The sequence below is a fragment of the Stigmatopora nigra genome, chromosome 4 (genome assembly GCF_051989575.1).
Source record: "Stigmatopora nigra isolate UIUO_SnigA chromosome 4, RoL_Snig_1.1, whole genome shotgun sequence".
NCBI classification, from domain to species: domain Eukaryota; kingdom Metazoa; phylum Chordata; class Actinopteri; order Syngnathiformes; family Syngnathidae; genus Stigmatopora; species Stigmatopora nigra.
In genome coordinates, this window is record NC_135511.1 from 5,907,724 (window position 1) to 5,928,334 (window position 20,611).

The 20,611-nt window shown below is 40.2% G+C and overlaps 1 protein-coding gene and 1 long non-coding RNA gene across 5 annotated transcripts in view; one reads left to right on the forward strand and one right to left on the reverse strand.

The window, feature by feature from the left end:
* rhobtb4 (Rho related BTB domain containing 4) overlaps nt 1-20,611 on the forward strand; it is a 35,057-nt gene that overhangs the window by 6,216 nt on the left and 8,230 nt on the right. For 2 of the 3 annotated variants that reach the window (XM_077714690.1, XM_077714691.1), the window contains exons 3-6: nt 15,001-15,202; nt 15,299-15,402; nt 18,704-18,889; nt 19,039-19,858. In XM_077714690.1, coding sequence (XP_077570816.1) covers nt 15,011-15,202; nt 15,299-15,402; nt 18,704-18,889; nt 19,039-19,858 — 1,302 coding nt within the window. In that variant the 5' untranslated portion in view covers nt 15,001-15,010. Of the gene's footprint in view, nt 1-8,674; nt 9,038-15,000; nt 15,203-15,298; nt 15,403-18,703; nt 18,890-19,038; nt 19,859-20,611 lie in introns of those variants that run through there. The other variant, XM_077714689.1, reaches the window with a different exon arrangement.
* On the reverse strand, nt 5,335-9,599 carry LOC144195223 (uncharacterized). 2 transcript variants are annotated; one of them, XR_013326061.1, is made up of 5 exons: nt 9,458-9,599; nt 8,594-8,671; nt 7,808-7,933; nt 5,945-6,083; nt 5,335-5,874 (listed from the first exon to the last, which is right to left on the reverse strand). It is a non-coding gene; the product is annotated as an uncharacterized LOC144195223 (long non-coding RNA). The 2 variants fall into 2 exon arrangements; XR_013326060.1 differs by having other exon boundaries at nt 8,557-8,671.

The following is a 20,611-nucleotide window of genomic DNA, read 5'->3' on the forward strand; positions in this document are numbered from 1 at the left end:
TCTGTTCATAATGTTTTGACAGTCATATTGTCCATTTACTGGTGGATTAGCCTGGATCATGCACCATTCCAAAGAACCACTGCTCACTGGACCATTGATCTCACTTAGATCCTTTAAACATTGCGTGGTGCACTCTGGCCAATAAACACATGAGGTCCATATGGTCCCAGTGGCTATTGTGTGGCAGTTGTTTGAACGACCCACAGTGCATGCAGCAGTAGGGCGGATATAACCGAACACCATTATAGATTTTTCCGTCACTCTATTTTTGGACACCTACCGGGTATAGATATGCTTAGGGGTTTAATTTTATTTTTGCAAGTTCACTTACAGGAAAAATAATCTCTGATTGTGTTTTCATGGTCGTCAGTCGATGATAGATATCTAATCTTGTAGCTCTTTTCATCCTTCCGTTATAAATTTGAACTGGTTAGTTCGTAATAGACATACAACCCATTTGAACAAGGAGGATTAAACATTTGTTCATTCTGTCCAAGTCCAGACCTTATAGATTAAATTGATTGAATGGCATTTGTCGTCAATGGCAGGCAGGGAGCTAAACTGCTTTTACAGATGGGACACAAACGTTTTAAGATGTGACATTTTTGTCACCCATTGTTTGCTGGACTATATGGTTACATGGGTTCGATGTAGTCTGTGCATAAACTATACAATTATAAATAACAAATACATTTTGTACATGGGACAGTTTTATTAGAAATCATGAATAGTACACAAGTACACAAACCTATAATCAACACTACTCCTACTACTTCACTTTTGACTTGTCCCATGGGGGGTCGCCACAGTGAATCATCCTTTGCATCATCCTCCCCCACACCGAGCAACTTTCATGTTGTCCCTCAATACATCCATGATTTTTCTCTTAGGTCGAACCACGAGCCCTATTTCTTGGCAGTTCCACTCGCAACATCCTTCTGCCAATGATGTCCACATATCTCTCCTTTGGACATGCCCAAACCATCATCTCTCTGATCTTTTCTCAAACATGCTCAACCTACACTGTCTCTCTTACTGTCTCATTTTTAATCCTATCCAATCTGGTGAGGAGAACCACATCGTCTCCATCTGCACAGGAAGAACATGCAAAATTCACACCGGAAGATCGGAACCCACTAGGGATTGAACCCTTGATCTAAGTAATATGAGGAGGAAGGAGGTGGTAACTAAAATTCATATGCAAATTGCCTGACCATTTTAGATGTCTGTAGCTTTACCAAACTAGGGCCAATCACGACTACTACCACAACTACAAATGATGCTCCATCTGTAAAGATATTTTTTTTTGTAAATAGCACCATTTAGCATATAATACGTGACTGAGTCACAAAACGGAATCATCCAGTCTCATGAATTGTTGGTATCCAAAAAAAGATGTTATACTTTTTAATCAAGATTCTTAAGTTGTCTGCTGAACAGCCCTGTTGCCGTTACAGTGACTTGCATCTTTATCAAATTAAGTTTTTTTTTTTTCCATTGAGGAATTTTTGCTCCCGGTTTTGGGTAAGCATCCCTGTTTTTGTTCGCTTAGCTGCAATGCAATGAACAAAAGAGCCCATTTGAAGTAAACACAAAGCAGCAACTTCCTGCAAAGCCTGAGCCCATCGTAATGTGATTTACTTGTCCATCTGCGTCTCACTTGGTATGAGATTTTTGGTTTTACACTCACCCGCGTTCCCTCCCTTCCCTTTTCCCCTCGCTATTCCTGTATGTGTGAGCAACGTCTAAATAGAGGCAGACACATGGAGCCTGACGAATGAGAGATTTTAGCACAATGGAATGAGGCAAAATTGGAAAGTACTACATACAGGGCAACACAAGTGATCCGCAACTTCATGGTCCGAACTAAAATAAGTCAAAAGATGATGATAGATAAATGTTCAGCTGCAGTTTGGAAAGAAACCTCTCAAAACATAATTACTCTGAGACTCTGACGTCATTTGATATGATTTAAAGGGGCTGTTTTTAGTACAATTTGTTTTTAATTTGAGTTATTTATATATCTTGGGGCATATTTTACTATTAATGACAAGATGTTTAGTTGGAAAGGAAATATTTGCTTTAGTTTTCTGTAAACATTGCCTCTCCTAGCATTTTTTATTGAATGGTTAACTGACGTTGCGGTTTAAAAAAAAAAAACCTCAAAAATGTCTAAGCCATTTAACAATACGCTGTAAAAGCTATAAGAAACATAACAGATTGAAAAGCACTCGGACAAGTAGGTACTTTAAAATTGAAGGGTTTTGAAATGAATATGATACGCGATATGTGTACTTTTGTTTTTTTCCACGGCATCCCGGTACAGATTGTGTTCAGCCACCATTGTTACCTGTGAAATATCATACTCACAAGCTATAACCAGGGTGGAAGATCACATTTACATTATTTTAGGGTGTGCAAAATTGAAATGTAGGTAGCTTGTGCTACATGCAGATATAACGTATGTGCTAATGTAAGGAAAGTGCAGCTTATCCAAACCAGACTGAAGTCCAGAGAAGTGTTTGACTTGGCGTCCCTCTTTGTTTGATCAGGCAGTTTCTGGAATTCTGACTGACCTGTACTGAGGACACGCAAATTGCATGCCTCAATACAAGCAAAATGATTATATTTTATCTTTTACATCTGTAATTTTTACCTGAAGATTTTATTCAGGACCCTTTTAGGAATATTCATTCATTCATTATCTGAACCGCTTTATCCTCACAAGGGTCGTGGGGGCTGCAGTACCCTATCCCAGCTGACTTGAGGCGGGAAACCTTGAATCGGTGACCAGCCAATTGCAGGGCACGAAGAGACGGACAACCATTCACACTAACAACCTTACCTTGGGGCAATTTAGAGAGTTAAATCAGCCTATCATGCATGGTTTTTGGAATATGGGAGGAATCTGGAGTACCCAGAGAAAACCCACATCAATGTATTTTCAAACAATTCAAAGAGAAATAATACTGTAACAATTTCCACTTCACATTCCACCCTTTCTTCTTTCGCTACTGTTTTGTTATTACATCCTTCATTCAATCTTTACCCCAGGAACCACTTAACATTCCTGACATTTCCTTCCATTATGGGCAATCACCAAACTGATTGTCCATCTTAGCACATTTATGATTCTCACAAGTGCTTAGGATTCTTGGAAATCTTAACATTTTTATGTCCCCTTTTCCTTGGTAATCACAAACCTTTGAAAAAGTACTTTTAATCTTTAGTTTTATTTCACTCCAATGTCAACCTCGCCATTCTTGGCACGTAAGCAGGCGAAATAGCTGTTACCAGACATTTTTAATGCCAATACTGAATTAACCAGTCAAATGCAAGTTATCCCACATTACTCTGCCTTCTAGTGACTACCCACTGTAGAGTGCGGGGTATTAGAGAAACAACGTTTAATGGACCCTGGAAGTGAGGCAGACTTTGTTTGAGTGTCAGACATAATTACCAGAGGGTTAAAAAATGTACCATTTGCGTACTCAGTTTGTGGAACTTTATTTTTGGCATTGTCTATTGGTTTGAGTAAAATTATAAGTTTCTTCTTCAAACTATACTGTTTTTTTTGCCACTGCCTTTCACTCTCTGCCACCTTACTTACCTCAATAGCGAAAACAAGACACCGAACACTTTTATTATTACTTGTGCACATTGTTTGGATTAAATTCAGTTAACTCTTTTCCTCAAACTGACATAAACACCCAGTTCTCTAGTTTAACTGGGAGCCCTGGTGGCATTTACTCCAGGTAATTGCAGTTTGTGGTTGAGTTTTTTGACATATTTTGATTCCGGATAAATACTAAAGCTGAAAGAAAACACTTTTTCCTCATGGGCCTTCTCTGTGTTAAATTATTTGCTTTGCATAAGGAGGCAACCAAAGATTTCTTCCCCATAAGGAAATAAATCTTACACTGAGCTATCTGTGTATCTGACACTAAATGTGCTTCTTTTTGTCAGGAATAACTCAGTGATATTTTTCCATTAGGTTATAATGAGGAAACAACATCTGGCTAACCAAAAGATAGGCCAATCTACTGATAACATAACAAGTCAACAATGTCTCCCCTCTGCTACTTTCTCGCAGACCTTATCGAGCCTCCAATGTTTTGCCACTTAAACTCGCACTCATCGCCAATTGCCAAATAGGTCGGCCATTACAAAACACGCTGCTTCATGCCAGCGTGGCGGATCGGACATGTACCTCTCTGAGCTCGCTATGTGTAGATGAATGTGAGAAATTATTACGAGGAAATGCAAGAGATTCAAAGATTGCAACAGATGTGCATATATTTCAGGAATGCCAGGACGAATGTTTCCCACAAGATTACTTGTTTGTGTTGCCCTTTAGCCATTCCATTCATACTCTTGAACCCTCTCAGCCAGGGGAAGACATTTAAATTCCTATGCTGACTGCCAAAAAGGAAGAAACACAAGCCAAATTTCTCCGGTAGAACAAATGTTAAACTTTGGTTCTGTTCCACATAAACAACGCGTTCATGTTTAGCCGTGTGTGTGATTGTGTGTTTAAGAATTTAATCCTTGATACTGTTATCATTCACATGGTGCTGGAAATGTTTTGAAGACCCACTGCAGCTCTGACCTACTTGATTCAGTGCACAGGGTTTACATATACATGTTTTTCTTCTTCTTGAAGGTGTGTTGAACGTCTGTTAGGTTGTTAGCATGCTTTAGGGTGAAGGACATAGGTATGTTCGTAACTCAGGGCCAAACGGTCAGATCCAGGCCATTACATGTTTGTGTGGCTCCCGAAGGGAACTCATGTGCATTGATGTCAAGTGATTTTGCTCATAGGGTATTGAAATACACTTTTTGTAGTCCTCACTTAAAGTTAAGTAGTTATAGAAATCATAGAATATTTCAGTTTTTTTTCGTTCTTTCAAGTCTTCCTTCAAATATAAAATTATTAAATACTTACAGTTTATCACCCCTTTTTGTATTTTTTAATAAAAAAAAAGAAAGAATAGTCTAGTCATATTTCAAAAATCCCAACAAAGGAAAAATAAGAAACCTTGGGAGGGTCCATAGATAAAATAAAAATTAGTTGAAAAAAATATTCATTAATTCGTCTTCCTTTTTTCTAATTAAACGAATGTAAATAGGTTAAAATAATAATGACAAATATATACTTTTATACATATTGAATATTTGTTATTAAGAGCCTCAAAAAATGTGATTTGGGTGATTGTTAGGCCAACAATGTCTTTAACAAAAATGAAACAACAATAAAAATAGCTTTGATCATCCATTTAGCATGGAAGCTTTATCTTGCAGACATAGAGGGAACTACAATTACGATGTGGCCCGTGACAAAAAAAGTGACACTTTTTGTGACCTAATGGGATGTCAGATGATGGTTGTTTGAACTGATTAAGACCATAATTTGGTAGTTGCTTCAGATCTTAAGTGGTACTAATTTGAACATGTTGGTGAGTGTGACCAAAATTTCTCTCAGGATGTGCCACAGGGGGGATTTTATGTGTTTTCTCAACTTAAAGGACACACCTTTGTAAAGCGTGAAGTGCTATGGAAACCAAACTTTCCAAATGCTATATAAAGGAGTGAGAAAGTTCATAATCACAAGTGTGCATTCCAGTGTTTTTGTAGCGCCATGGCTGAAAAGGCCAGATGTCCCATCGGGCTGTGCTGCTTGATAGCTCTCTCACAAGTGTCCAAACAAAGGGGCTGACTCTCCACATTTCTAAGCCCTCGCGGTGCCAACGCTCTTCAAGTCCTACTTTATCCCATGGCATTCCACGACATCTTTCATGCTGTTTCTTTCTGCCATTGCCAATCAGGTCAGAGGGCACTGTTTTCTCAAGGCGCAGAAAACCAAACTGCTCACATCTACACACAAAAAAAAACATTATTCACAGCAGTTTGAGCCACATTTTTGGATGATGTGATCATTGCTTACAACATGGCGGGATAGTGGTTAGTGCGTCAGTCTCACAGTTTTGGGATCCTGGTTTCAAATCCAAGTTGGTCGTCCTGTGTGGAGTTTGCATGTTCTCCCCGTGCTTTTGTGGGTTTTCTCCGGGTTGTCCGGTTTCCTCCTACATTTCAAAAACATGCATGGTAGGCTGATTGTACACTCTAAATTGCCCCGAGATATGAGTGTGAGCATTAATGGTTGTCACGAGTCAGCTTCATTGAGCAGCTAGTCGTTACTTACAGTACTTTGTAATGTAGCCTTCGTTGGAAATGACTGAGGTCAAATGCTTCCTGTAGTTTTTGATTATATACAAACTTTAGTTATTATTTTGGCCCACTCCTCTGCTGTTATTGGCTAGAACTATGATATTTGGTGGCTGTTGTCTTTGTGTCTAACACTCCTGATCTAGAAGATCCAGAAGAAGAGATGATGCGGAGAATGTGATGCTTTCAGATGAGAACAAATTTGAACTTTTTGGTTTAAACGCCACTTGCCATGTTTGGAGGAAGAAGAGCTGGATCACAAGAAGAGAATACCTACTGTGAAGCATGCAGATGAAACATTATGTTTTAAGGGTATTTAAGGGTTAGTTACAGGCAGACTGGTCCGTACCAAAAGAAGATGATTGTAGTCATGTATTGTGATATTTTGGGTAAATATCTCCTTGCCTGTGTCGAGGAATTTAAGATGTACCGTGGCTTTCTCTTCCAACATGATAATGTTCCAAATTACACAGCCAGTAAAACCACGTATCAAATGGCTCCGTAAAAAGCACATCAAGGTTCTGGAGTGGCCTAGCCAGTCTCTAGAACACAACCCCATCAAAAACTTGAGGAGGAAGTTAAAACTCTGTGTTGCCAAGCAACACTCCTCAAACATCACAGCTCTATAGAAGATCTATGCAGAGGAGTGGACCAAAACACTGACATTTTTTCAAAATAAGAAACTGAAGATGAACTGTAGAAGTGAGTTGTCCAAATAAACCTTTAACTGATGTAACTCATTGCCTGCCATTAACAAGGATACATGTGCAAATCATTCAAATTTTGGACTCGCTGAGAAGTCTAATTTTAAATACTATTGACAGCTCTAGCTGCAAGCTGTTGGGGGGATTGGGTTTGTTGTGTTTTTACCCTGTGCGACCGATCCCTGTGGTTGCCCATTGAGTTCCCCTGTCGTCCATATACACCAGGGGCAGGAAAACGAGGTGAACTCACTGGGCAATCACAGGTACAGGTCAGAGGGGGAAAAACACCACAAAACCAATCCCTAACACCAGCCATCCCTGTCAAAATGTATTGGATGTCTAGCACCGTCAATGGCAGCCAATGAGTCAATAAATAATTAAAATGTGTCCAATAATTAAGTATGTCCCATGTGTGACACTAAATGACATCAACAGTAAGAAACACTATCATTTATAAATGACTGCATTGACATCATTAGAAGATGACGGTGTTTGTTGTTCTTTGTTTTGAGAGCTCAGTACCAGCACCTGCCAATAGATGTCTGTCTTCAGTCTTGAGAAGGCACAAAAAAAATGTGACTTCAAGAGCAGGGGGGATACTGAACATTGTCCAATGTTGAACATCTTGAAAAGATACAACAATTTTCCACCAATGTGCACGAAAAGGCATGTCCAAGAAACGCAACATATTGGGAAAATAAAGTTGGGTTTTCTGGTAATGCTGAATTACATTTTTTTTCTCAAAGGAACTCAAAAAGAGGGTCTAAAAATGATAATTAAATTTCATTCTTTGGATAAAATACAAAACTAAAAACAGCTCTCAAACTATATAGATACAGAAAATGAACATGACAAATGCACAAAATAAATATACATACATTGAGTGGTTAGCACGTCAGCCTCACTGCTCTGGGGACTGGGTTCAAATCCAAGTCGGTCCAACTGTGTGGAGTTTGGATGTTCTCCCCGAGCCTGTGTGGGTTTTCTCCGGGTACGCCGGTTTCCTAACACATTCCAAAGACATGCATGGTAGGCTGATTGGACACTCTAAATTAAACCTAGGCATGAGTGTTGGAGTGAATTGTTGTTTGTATCTTTGTGCCCTGCGATTGGCTGGCCACCAATTCAGGGTGTCCCCCGCCTCTGGCCCGGAGTCAGATGGTATAGGCTCCAGCACCCGCCGCGACCCTAATAAGGATAAAGCAGTTGAGAAAATAAGATGAGGACATTTGTATTCATACAGCCTCTGTCCAAACTTTTTTTTCTTTTTTACCTCCCAAGACACAAACTCTTGCCAGGAATGCATTTTTATTTTCTCTTTGATATTTAGGCTAATTGGAGCCTGATGAGTGTAAAAACAAATTATCCTTTTTACATGATATCCACATCATAAGTGGACTCCATTGAACATTGTAATCTTTGACAACCAAAAATTTGATGTTGATATGAGGTTAAACTGTATCATTCCTCTCTCATATCTAAGGAGTGTTATATTAAAAAATCATTAAAATTAAAAAAATACTGACTCATACTGACGCTAACACATACATCGCCAGAAACTGCAGTGAAATTAATTATGTAGAAATGTAAACATTTTTTGCAAAGTGAATCTACTACCATGTCCTACCGTAAAACCAACTGAGTAGTTTTTATTCTTACAGCACCTAAACGCCGCACAGCAAGAGTTGGGTGAGAAGTGTCGTTACGTCACGGCGTGGGGGCGTGTCCTTTGATGAAATCAGCTGGGGAAACAACAACAGAAAAGGAGGTGGCTCAGACTAGAACCGAGTGTCTGGATCATTAGTGTGCACGTTATAAACTGTAAAAGTGTTATTCTGCATTCCAAAGACGTCTTTTATCACTCATGGAGGATTTCAACTAAACCGAGTCTCGTGAAGCTTTAAGAAGGGGGCCAAGAGAAGCAGGAAAAAGGGGTGTGTGAGAGGGCAGAGGTCCTTTTTGTCCCTTTGCTGATCGATCTACATGCTCTTTGTTTGGAGCCAATCTCAATACGACAACCAAGTGTTCTCCCTACGTGTCCCTGACCGGTTTGCGAGACCGGCACACCAGCAGAGTGGCATGTGGGTCAATTCCGGAAGCGTCGGAAGGTAGGGTCCCCCATGGCTTCACCTGACAAAGGCACTCACACATGTCCCCAATTCTCCCCCATCAATCCCTTCATTTGCTCCAAAAGTTAACAGCGCTCTCTTCGTACCATGCTGACTCCTTTTTTTGTGCACTTAATGGGGCTTTAATCGCCTTTCGTCACTAATACTGCACATGGATCGCGTCTTATTGCATGCAGTTATGTTAACGATGGTGGGATTATGGTGACACTGCTCGCTTTTTTTCTGAAGTGTTACGTGTTTTAGTGCAGCGGATGGGCTTGGCGTGTTATGCAAGATTTATCAGCTGCATTTTACTAGCATGCAGGATGATGATCAACCTTTTATTACTTGCATAATTATGCCAGGAGCTGTTACATTTTTGCATTCTTATTTGCTGTATGCACCGAAAACTAGATTTACCTTGATGTGCACGCTGAGTAGCCCAAAATATGAATGAGTCAGGTGCTTATGAATGGGTTGAGGATGGGTGGGGGGTTTCATTGATAAGTGCGATCAGAGGGAGGGCTCGCTAATAAATGGAGCAGCGTGCGCGTGCATTTTCTATTTGTGCGTGTTGTGACGATGGCTAGGAAATTTTAGTCTGACAGCGCCTGCGTCTATGACGTCAAAAGAATGCTTGCGTGACATAGGTGGCACAACGCCTGCATGCATACATGCATGCTAAGTGCACTTATTTCCCTATAGTTGTCAATGAAAGCACAAGTTCTTCAATTATTTTTCAATTGTGGGATGGCACCATTCATTCTGAAACAATCACTCAACCATTTACAGCCAGTCTTTCCAGTTTAAATAGATTTGTCTCCTACCATTGTCAGTGACTGGGCCTGAGTAAAGTACTATGAAAAAAAACATCACTTATCACAAGTGTATTTCTGTATTTGTGTATTCACATTTACTCGTTTTCCATCATGCTTATCCTCACAAGGGTTGCAGGGGTGCTGGAGCCTATCTCTGCTGACTAAGGGCAGCAAGTCATAAATAAATGTCATAAATGTGTCTGGCCTGGGAAGACGAACTTGTGGAGAAGCACTATACAATTTCGTCATACGCTGCTGAGGGTATGATGACTACTAGGCTTTTTGTCAAGTCAATGATGACGACAATGCCTATGTCTGATTTTCATTTTTCATTTTCAAGTGGCGTAAATCACTGCATTTTAACATTAATTAAATTAGTAATTTTCTTAGTTGGTCTGGTGGCAGAGGTCAGCACGTCCCCATCACAGTCCTTAGACTGGGTTCAGTGGCCGGTGGGTTCTGGGTTAGGGTTAGTCTGACTTTGGGTGAAAGGCAGACTACACCCCAGAGTGGTCACCAGTCAGCCACAACATAAATACACCAACATAATTAAATCATAGTTTATACAATAGCAAAATCTGTGCAAAGATAACTATGTTGACTGAATTGTTATGTCAATATTATTTTAATTGGACAAAGGCTTGTTGAACAATGTAGTGTTGTGTTTGTAGATTGAGTTGTTGCTACATCATAATACCAAGAGGTGATTCTAATATTTTCTAGTATTTTTATAATCAAATCTAGACTGACCATATAAGGCCTATGTAAAAAAAAAGGCCCCTTATTTGACACAGAAGAAATTAAAATACACTTGTTGGTTCAATTACTTTTAGTCACACAATAAAAATCAAGTCATCGTTAAGCAGAAGTATTTTTTCCCACTAGTGAATCTTAAACAGTTGGTTGCATTGGAAACACAGCTATTCATAAATCTATTTTGTTGCAGTGATTTTATTGTACTCTTCCTGCATGGTAGAACTTTGTTAGCCAGCATCCCATATTCACAATACCACCATATAAAGTCAAGGTGAAAGTTAAGCTCAGGTAATGACGTATGTTTTATTATTTTCAAATGTCTCCTCTGGAACAAACCTGTCTTGTTGAGGAAGGCATAATAATGACAACAAAAAGAACACATATCAGCATCAATAACAGAGAATGAGTTTGTGACCCATGACAGCAGTCCTCAAATAATTGCCGGCTAGATTTTGTCCATTTTAATAAATAAACACTACTCCTAAAATAGATGTCCCCTTTTTCTCTACATGTAAAAAAAATACAACAGGTCGGATAATTTTCCTCCTGCTCATCACATTTTATCCATTACAAAAAGAAAATGTTAATTTCTTTTTAATGAAAAAAACAATCCACTTAGTATATGAATTTGGTATGTCCTATCTTTTTTCGGATGCATCTAATGATCATCCGAGGCTCTTAATCAATTCAATTGTAAGTGTCTTTTGGTGACATGCAAAATCACTGAATTATGCAAAACAAACATGTCCAACCAAAACAAAATCCTACAAAAAAAACCCAAGTTAAAGCATATTTTAAATAATATACTATATATTAAACTAATAGCATGAAATAAATGTTCTTTATGGGGTTAAGTTCAGGAGTTAGTGTTGGGCAATCCATGTGTGAAAATGATGTCTCATGCTCCCTGAACCAGTCTTTCACAAGTTGAGCCAGATGAATCCTGGCATTGTCATCTTGGAGTATGTCTGTGCCATCAGGGAAGAAAAAAATACAATGATGGAATAAACTGGTCAGTCACTGTGTTCAGAGGCTGACCTCATTATTTGAGCACATATTGTCACTGAACCTAGACCTGACCAACTGCAGCAACTCACCTCATTTAATGCCATGTCAAGGCTTAGTGAGCTAGGTTCGGGATAAAGTACATGAGACCATATGAGGAAATTCCATGGGTTGGGCAGACATGCTCTTTTGCATGTTCATTGTGTCTTTGTGGTCTAGCGTCAGCCATCGGTGGAGCCAGGCAGAGGCTACAGACCCGATTATATAAGCGGTCTTTGCCAGCTGTGCCTTTGGCACTCAATGTCTCTAACACCTAGATAATACAAACAAAAGCTAGTGAAAGACCTGCCACCAAAATTACAAAAAAGGGTTGCATTGCCAAGATGACTGACAACAAGTCAAGCATTGGTAGTTGTTGTAAACCTTTAGAACGATAGTAATCTAAAGGATTGGGGTTTTATCTTGGCAAGCGGAGAAGCTGGATGGACGTATGACTTTAGGTTAAAACAAAAAGACCCCCCTGCGTTGCATAACATGAAGGCAGGGTGAACAGAATGGGAGAGCAGAAAGTAGCTGTGGGAGATGGCCGGTTGATCCGCCTAATAGTCCTTCTTGACTTTCATCCAGGAAATTGTGACGTCTACCAATTGATCAATAGAACACTGGTCTGCTCTGATCGATTCAGCACCCTGAGAATGAAATGACCTGAATTAATGATAATATTCACAAGCAATACGAATACAGCAACCCAACAACTGCAGGTTTTTTTTTTTTGTAATCACCAACCCTTGTTCTCGCATCTCTCCATTTGTGCATGTCCATGGGATTGCGAACAAAGCGAAACAGCAAAATTCCCATCTTGGCTACGATTAAAAAGATTTAGCGGTCATCCTTGCTGTCTTGCAGGGGACATGACTGGCAAAGCACTTCAAGTCTAGACAATCGAGTGGAGTTCACAACAGGTCATGGCTAAAAATGAAACCTGATCGTAGAAGCTTCTCTTTCCGTTCCTCTGCGCCACCCTTGTACTTGCTCAGCTTTCTCTATAAATAATGTTGCTAGTCTGCATAAGATCATTACAATTACCAGCCAGATAGTAGGTGATTTACATGTCACTAATGCGTTAGAAGATAATTAGGTTACGGCTGTTGACCCACACATGACTGGAGCCGATGGAGAACTGCAAATGGACTGGGTGCTCTGTTCACACTTGCATCACTGCTCATCCACATTTACGAACCAGCCGGCAGTAAACATGGATAAACTTGGCATGCTTCCTGTCTTTGACCCTTGGGAACTCTTATTTCCTCCCCCCACGAGCAAGAATAAAGGCTGAATTCTTACAACAAACATGTTGGTTTTGCACTTTTGATCCCTGTGGTATGACCGACTGATTGTAATACCGGGTGACAGTCCTCTCCTCCTCCCTGAGTCTACAATAATCCCTGCGTGGCTTGTCCCTCCGGAAATCCCACTCATCTGATGTTACATGGAGAATGCTGAAATACATAATTTCGTAACCTCAGGCTTGGCTTGATTTTGGTTTCGTCCAGCTGAAATTATGTTTTGACTGTGACATCATAAAGGCACACAGTCAAATTGATTTTGGTATTTTCAGCATCTTAATGGATGTTTGAAACAAAAAGCCTTTTTGCGTTCTAGTATAAATGACATTCTTGACCCTTATTTATTTATTTATTTTAATGCTGGATGTCATTACACCCACCATCCAGTGGAAACACAAGCTTCATCAGGGTTTCCTGTTTCAAACTGTAGCTGTGCATATAATATCAACAGTCCTCAACGGTACTTCTCGATAGAAATTTTGCCTCCTACTTGGCCATCCGCTCCCTATATCCCAATGGTACCTAATCTCTTTTCTTTTCATAATAAAAGATTATCAGAGAGATTACTGGACACATTCATTCATTAAATTTTTCTGTCCACCCACCACATCTACCAAATTCTTTGTAAGCATTGCACCAGTCATAGTATTTAAATAACAAGACATTTATGTCATCAATTCATTGTAATAAAGCGCAGGTCAGGGCTCATAGTGCTACTCATGTGCCTAGTAAATGGATGCCATTTTCAGCTGATGGTATCAGTTGGTGCCGGACTAAAGACAACCACGTCAATGGAATACCAAGCAGGGGGCTTTTATGAATGTTTCATAGGCTCTATTTATGAGTCCATGGAGTGGTTCTTTTAAAAAGTTTCAGAGATTATTGGATCGGTGAAAGTGTGTGCGGGGGACGGTTATGCAATAGTGAAAATTCTACAAGGCGGCGTGTGTAGAAATTGGCATTGTTTTTGAGTTGAGTGCAAATAAACAATGTGAATACTGTCTTCAGAAGAATAAATGATCAGTAATGATCAGTGTAAGCACAGAACGCCTACAGCACTCTACACCAATCTCCTTGATTTGCCTCGTTTGGTGGTCACACCAATGTTTGTCAAATGTGTAAAAGTACTCATATTTAAAGACTTTCTCAGGTAAATTAAGATATTTCTGAAGATAATTGCTGAGTTCATGCCATGACTGGAAATTAAGAAGTGCCTTTTTGCTAGGATATTTTCTTAAACCCATTTTGTGCAACAGGGTTTCCAATTTTTTTTAGGGTTATGGTTGAAATGCTTCCTAATCATCCAACCACTTCACTTTCATATGAGCTTGTATACCATAAGATGCATTGGGGAAATATAACTAACAGGAAGTGTATATGGTCAAACATAATCTAGTTTAAGCTGAATGTGTGCTACATTTTTTTATCGAATGCTTGATGCTTCCTAATGTGTCTATTTGGTGGACCCACACACTGATGCAAAGCCAAGCGAGTGGGTAATGCTGCAGACGTCCCCACTGCCCGAGTTTGCTTGTTAGTATCACCTCTCATTGTGGCACAGAAATCCAGTGGGATACTTTTCAGTCATGAGAGACTATTACTCCAAGCATATATTTAAGAAAATGCCTTCTCTTTGACTGGATCAATCAAAGAAAGCAGTTCTCCTTTTCTTTCAAGGTAAAGTATACTGGACTGTTTCTGTTGAGCTTGCAAAAGGTGACTTGTTATGAGGTTAGATGTGCAAGGTGAGAAAAGGACAGGGAGCTCAGACGTCATCTCGCTTCCTCCCTGTCCTTCCCTGGGTACTGTTCCAGAAATAGCTCTGCAGTCCCTCCATGTGTTCTGTAGAGGAGTTGGCAGAGTCTTCCAAATACTGGTCAGTGACGCTCAGAGCTTTGATAAAGCGTCCCAAGTCACTGTGCCTACATACAAATTATCTTTGAGTGTCCTAATAATGACTCACTCCTTTAGGGAAAACTTATCAATAGAACCCTCATTTCTCATGAATTGACATCTTAACCTTCTCTCTCCTTCCCAGGGCCCTCTCCATGGATATAGACACAGACTATGAGCGGCCCAATGTGGAAACCATTAAATGTGTGGTGGTTGGGGACAATGCAGTGGGCAAGACCAGACTTATTTGCGCCCGGGCTTGCAATGCCACCCTCACACAGTATCAGCTGCTTGCCACCCACGTGCCAACCGTTTGGGCCATCGACCAGTATCGTGTATGCCAGGAGGTGGGCAAGCGCACACACAAGAAGTGTGGAGGAAATTAAATGAAGAAAAGTTGCCGTCAAAGTGTGTGACGGCATGTTTGTTTGTGTGATCTACAGGTGTTAGAAAGGTCTCGTGATGTTGTGGACGAGGTGAGCGTCTCTCTCAGGCTCTGGGACACATTCGGGGACCATCACAAAGATAGGCGATTCGCCTATGGCAGGTGAGACACAAGTTATTGCTCTTTGACCAAAAGTTTTCTCTTCTATTTATATTTTAAAGCCTTATAAATGAAAAGTGAATTTGAGATTATTGTGACATAACGCAACAGTCAATCCCACACTAACAGGGCCAGAGAATTTATGAGGGTTTTTCTGTGTGACCCGCCCACCAACGCTTTTTAGCTGAACTCTGCCCTCCGGCTGTTACATCCTTCCTTCAGCAGACATGATTGGATCATGGCTTGATCCTCTTACTCGGCATGCCTGAATAAAAGCTGCTTTATTGGCATGAAATGCAAAAGTAATTAAGCATAACAGGCAAAGAGAATGTCGAATTACAAAGAGAAATCATAGTTTGGTACACGTTGTGTGTTAATAGACCAATCGTTTAGCACGCCATCTAGCAGCAGGATCTTTTCTAGTGAATGACATGTAAAATACATTTGAACCTTTATGGGGCAGTCATTAAATTCAAGCATTTGACGGCGCTGGATGTCTGATCCATTTTTACTGGGAAAGGCTCATTTGTTGCAGCCCTCCAAGTCAAAATGGATGTCATATTCACTGATGGTCTTCCCAGTTTAAATGAACTAGGCTTTATCTTTGTTAATGGCAGGCCATTAGCACTATGAAAAAATATAAAATATAATCTAAAATAAATAAATCAACTCGAATGTTGCTGAAGGCCACAACTAGGCATTTTTGTTTTATTCACTTTAATTGTATTCACTTTGTCTTCATGCTCCAGCATTTTTTCTATTTTTTTCCTTTGGCTCCTGAAAGTTTAATCATTCATTCATTTTCCATACTGCTTGTCCCGCAGATCACATTGAATAATAATAATTTAAAAAATAACAAAATTGCCACTGAGGGTGCTACAGTCACTACTTCACATACCAAAAATTCACTTCTTTGCAATTTTTTTCTGCATGTTTAAAAAAAATATACTCATTATTATTTTTTTAAGTTCTTAAAAATGTGAAAATCCACTTTAAAAGTCGCAAGTGCGAGCTCCCCCATCTTCCGATTGCTACTAGCACTCACCACTAAAGAAAATAAAGGTAGTTATCACAAGGGTGACCCTACTTTGTGATTTTTTGATTATCGTGGCCATATTCGAGGAATTACTGTATCTTTTCACACAGTGCTCTCAATTAATAGTGAGATTGTTGAACTTAATTTAACAAATATGGTTCCCTGCCAGAAGGCTTAACGAAGAGAAGGCTTTCTAAATAAAATAATTACTATTCTGTTAATCTGAGCGCATTAGCTCTAATTTTTTGAGAAAATCTGACTAAATGAACTTTGTAAATAAATCGAGACCTATACTAGTAGAGTTTTGAGTCACATAAGCCATACGAACATATACATGTACGTACATTAGGTTTTTGTGATAAAAAAACAGATTGAAAACCATGTCACTGGTATGTATACACTTTTATATTCACTCTGAAAACAGCAACTATGCAATACAATACTCGTAGTCTTGACACCTTTTGATGTAACCAGGCAACAGACGTGTGTTTGCACATCTATTTGTGGCACCAAATACTTTACCTGTGTTGTTTTATTTTGTTCTTATTGAGTATGTGTGATTACTCAGTTCTTTGTCATTGTTTGTGTATGTTTCCAAACCTTACCTAACGTTCCGGATGCTTTGTCAGCCTGCAGTCAGCTGATAAAGACGCAGGGCCAGCTCAGCTGTTTTTTTTCTGCCCAATGACGTCAGGCGTCAATATCCCTCTTCCTACTGCTCTTCTTCCTCGCCTCCCATCTTTGTCCATTCACTTGTTCAAGTCTCACCTCTAATGAACGCATGCCTAAGCTAAATTCCATGCCCCTTCACGCCATTCTGTGTTGATACCTAAACTGAAAACTTGACATGACACATTGTCATATGCCTTGTTAGGAGTGGAAAATTCTAGTTGGGGGGGATCTGATGTTGAAATTCACACTCAAGCCTTCATAATTTTTTAAATGTTCAATCCACTGTAGTTATGGAAAAAATATAGAAATTGTATAACAGGATTTCTCTGCTAGTCTTATATACGTACTTTGGATGTGAAGGCTCATGTTCTGTTTCTCATGATTATTTGCTACCAGCCACTCCTAGTCCGAATGGACCGTCGATGGTAGCCAAGAAAAATAAGAATTTTTATTGGACATTTAGTTTGTATTTGCGTGTGTGAGTATTCTTACATAATCAGGAAACTGATGACCTTTGTAGTGTGGATGCACAACATAAACAACACTGGCAGGCTAATTCATATCGCATAATAGCTGCAAGCCAATTTTTATACCTTTATATAGACTTTAAATACACACAAACCATTTTTCTAACATTATTTCTGATAAGTCATAACTTGGAAAGCCGTGCCTTGCAAAACAAGAAAGAGCGACGACGTCGTAGATGAGTTTTGTTTTTGTCAAACATTGCTTATTTGCTCTTAGTAGAACTGCAGTGTTGCAGAATAGCATTGCAATCTATTTATATACCAGTCCAATCCATGGTGGTAAGTCTTGGCAGCGGGTCCAACTCTGATGTAATGGCTTGCTAGTGTTTGTAGGTCAAAGGGTGAATGAGCTAAGGTGAGATTCCAGTGGGAAAAATGAGCAATGAGTGTGCGCTAGCGAATGATAATGCACTTGGTTAAACATTGCCCTATGGTTTTATTGAGCTGCATCTAACCACAATGTGCACACAAGAAATGTGCTTTTCTTTGCAATTTATTCTTTTGTTTTGCTTGCCAGACAACCAGACTATAATTGTCCTACAAATGCAAGTCTAAAAAGAGTACATATTTTAACAATAGCTAGTTTTACAATGGCGCAGCGCACATTGGCCTCACAGCTCTGGGGTCCTGGGTTCAAATCCAGGTCGGACCACGTGTGGTGTTTGCATGTTCCCCCCAGGCCTGTTGCTAACTTTTCCAGGTTTAATATGTTGGACGTTTTTCTCTGTCAATAGCAGCCAATAATTAATTTTGGCCCACATGAGCCAAAATGTGACACCAAGTATATCAAAATAACTACAGGGGAAGTGGCCAAGTAAACGTGTATCTGTCAGGAAAAGTAAAACACTATAGGGGTGTTGTAAAGGTGACCAACCCCACAGACTAAAACATCAGTTACCTCAGATTTATTTCTTAATGCAAAGTTTAACAAATCACTGGCGTTGTGTCATCTTGTATTCACATCCACCCTAATCGACCTTTATCTGTCACAGTCTTTCAGTCTTATCTCTGATCCCAATTCATGATGATGAAAATGAAACAACTGTTTTTCTTGCTTCCTGCTCTCCAGGTCAGATGTGGTGGTGCTTTGCTTCTCTCTGGCTAATCCCAATTCCCTCCGCCATGTCCGCACCATGTGGTTTCCGGAGATCAAGCACTTCTGTCCACGGACTCCCATCATTCTGGTCGGCTGCCAGCTGGATCTCCGCTACGCTGACTTGGATGCGGTTAATCGTGCGCGTCGACCCCTTGCCAAGTGAGAAGCCTTCTATATTTGTCTCTAATGGACAGATTCTGATCTGAATGGAACTTTTTAGGCCTTTTTAGCGGTTTTAGGGGAGTAATCCTTCCACGATTCACATGACATCACTAGCCTTAATTCCATAATATTTTTTCCATCCGCAGACCCATCAAACCAACAGACATCCTCCCTCCCGAGAGGGGCCACGAGGTGGCAAAGGAGCTTGGGATACCCTACTATGAGACCAGCATCGTTGCCCAGTTTGGAGTCAAGGATGTTTTTGACAACGCTATCCGAGCTGCCCTCATCTCCCGCCGTCACCTTCAATTTTGGAAGTCCCACCTGAAAAAAGTCCAAAGGCCACTTCTCCAGGCACCTTTCCTGCCTCCTCGCCCACCTCGCCCCATAGTGGGCATCCCTGATCCCCCTCCCACGGACGGCGAGGGCCTTGACTCCCTCTTCTGTCGCCCACACTGTGCAGATGTAGTTTTCTTGCTGCAAGGTGGCGCCACGCGTGTTTTTGCGCATAAGATTTATCTGGCCACTTCCTGCTCTAAATTCTATGACTTGTTCACCCTTGAACTTGGTTCATCATCTACCGGGTTGCAGGAAGAGCAGGATAAAAGTAAGGAATGCTCTGACAGTGGAGAGGAAGACGAGATAAGCAGAAGAGGAGCCAAAGAGCAAGCAGGGCGCACTAAGAGCCTGGATATTGATAAAGACGGGGTCGAAGGAGATGTGCGGGGCTTGAATCGAGCCCCTTTGCTACGGCGTAGCTCGTTACGGACTTCCAAGAGTGATAATGCACTGCCCTCCCAAGCACAGTATTTTCTGAAAACTCCTGCGGGTGGACGGGCACTTTCGGGATGGGGAAGAGGGTTCCTGACTGTTTGTCTGGATCACGTTGATGACCCCATGACTGGACGGCCACGACTTATGACTGTGGTAGTCATGGATGAACTCATACAAGAGGAACCATTTAAGGTGAGAGTCTTCAAATTCATCTCATAGTTAAGTCTATAGTTTAGCCTTAAATTCATATCTTAAGGGAACATACAACAACAAATCATCTTCATACCAGAATTTGTGAAAAGAATGTTGTAGAATTGGGAAAAAAAGCATCACAATTAGATTTTTCTGATGTGAAATAAAGTGGAGAAAAACATCACAAATAGTATTTCCAGGAAGTGACTGTGCTTAGTATGCATGGGGATTTTATCAATGCCTTTGCGAAACATCCTACCAGAGGGAAATTTGACAGCCAAAGTAGCAGTACGGTGCGCTCTGAGCTTGTTTCATTCAGATGTACAAAGGAAGAACATACTAAAAAAATATTGTGTAATATGTAACGATTGTGGCATACATGCATTTTGTGGTGATGGGGAAGAGACCTCTTCCTTTCTCGCAGGTTCGATTAATTTCAGTAGTGAGAATGTTGATTATCCGAATTCAAGCTGTAGACAATGAAGAGTTTCTTCGATGCTTTTATTTACAGAATATTCCAATCATAAGTGAGTTATAGACAATGGATATAGTAGTTCACTAATGCGTAGACTGAGGAACTTACAATCATTTTTATCTATCAGAAGGGCAGTACCGAAACTGTTCAACGGATTGGATTTTCCACCATATAGCAAGTTCCTGTCTCAACTGGCTCTTGCTGGTATTAAATGGCACATTCCTATGCCCAAGGCATTACTACAAAGTTTCCAGTAGACAGTTAGCAAGGTCAACTGA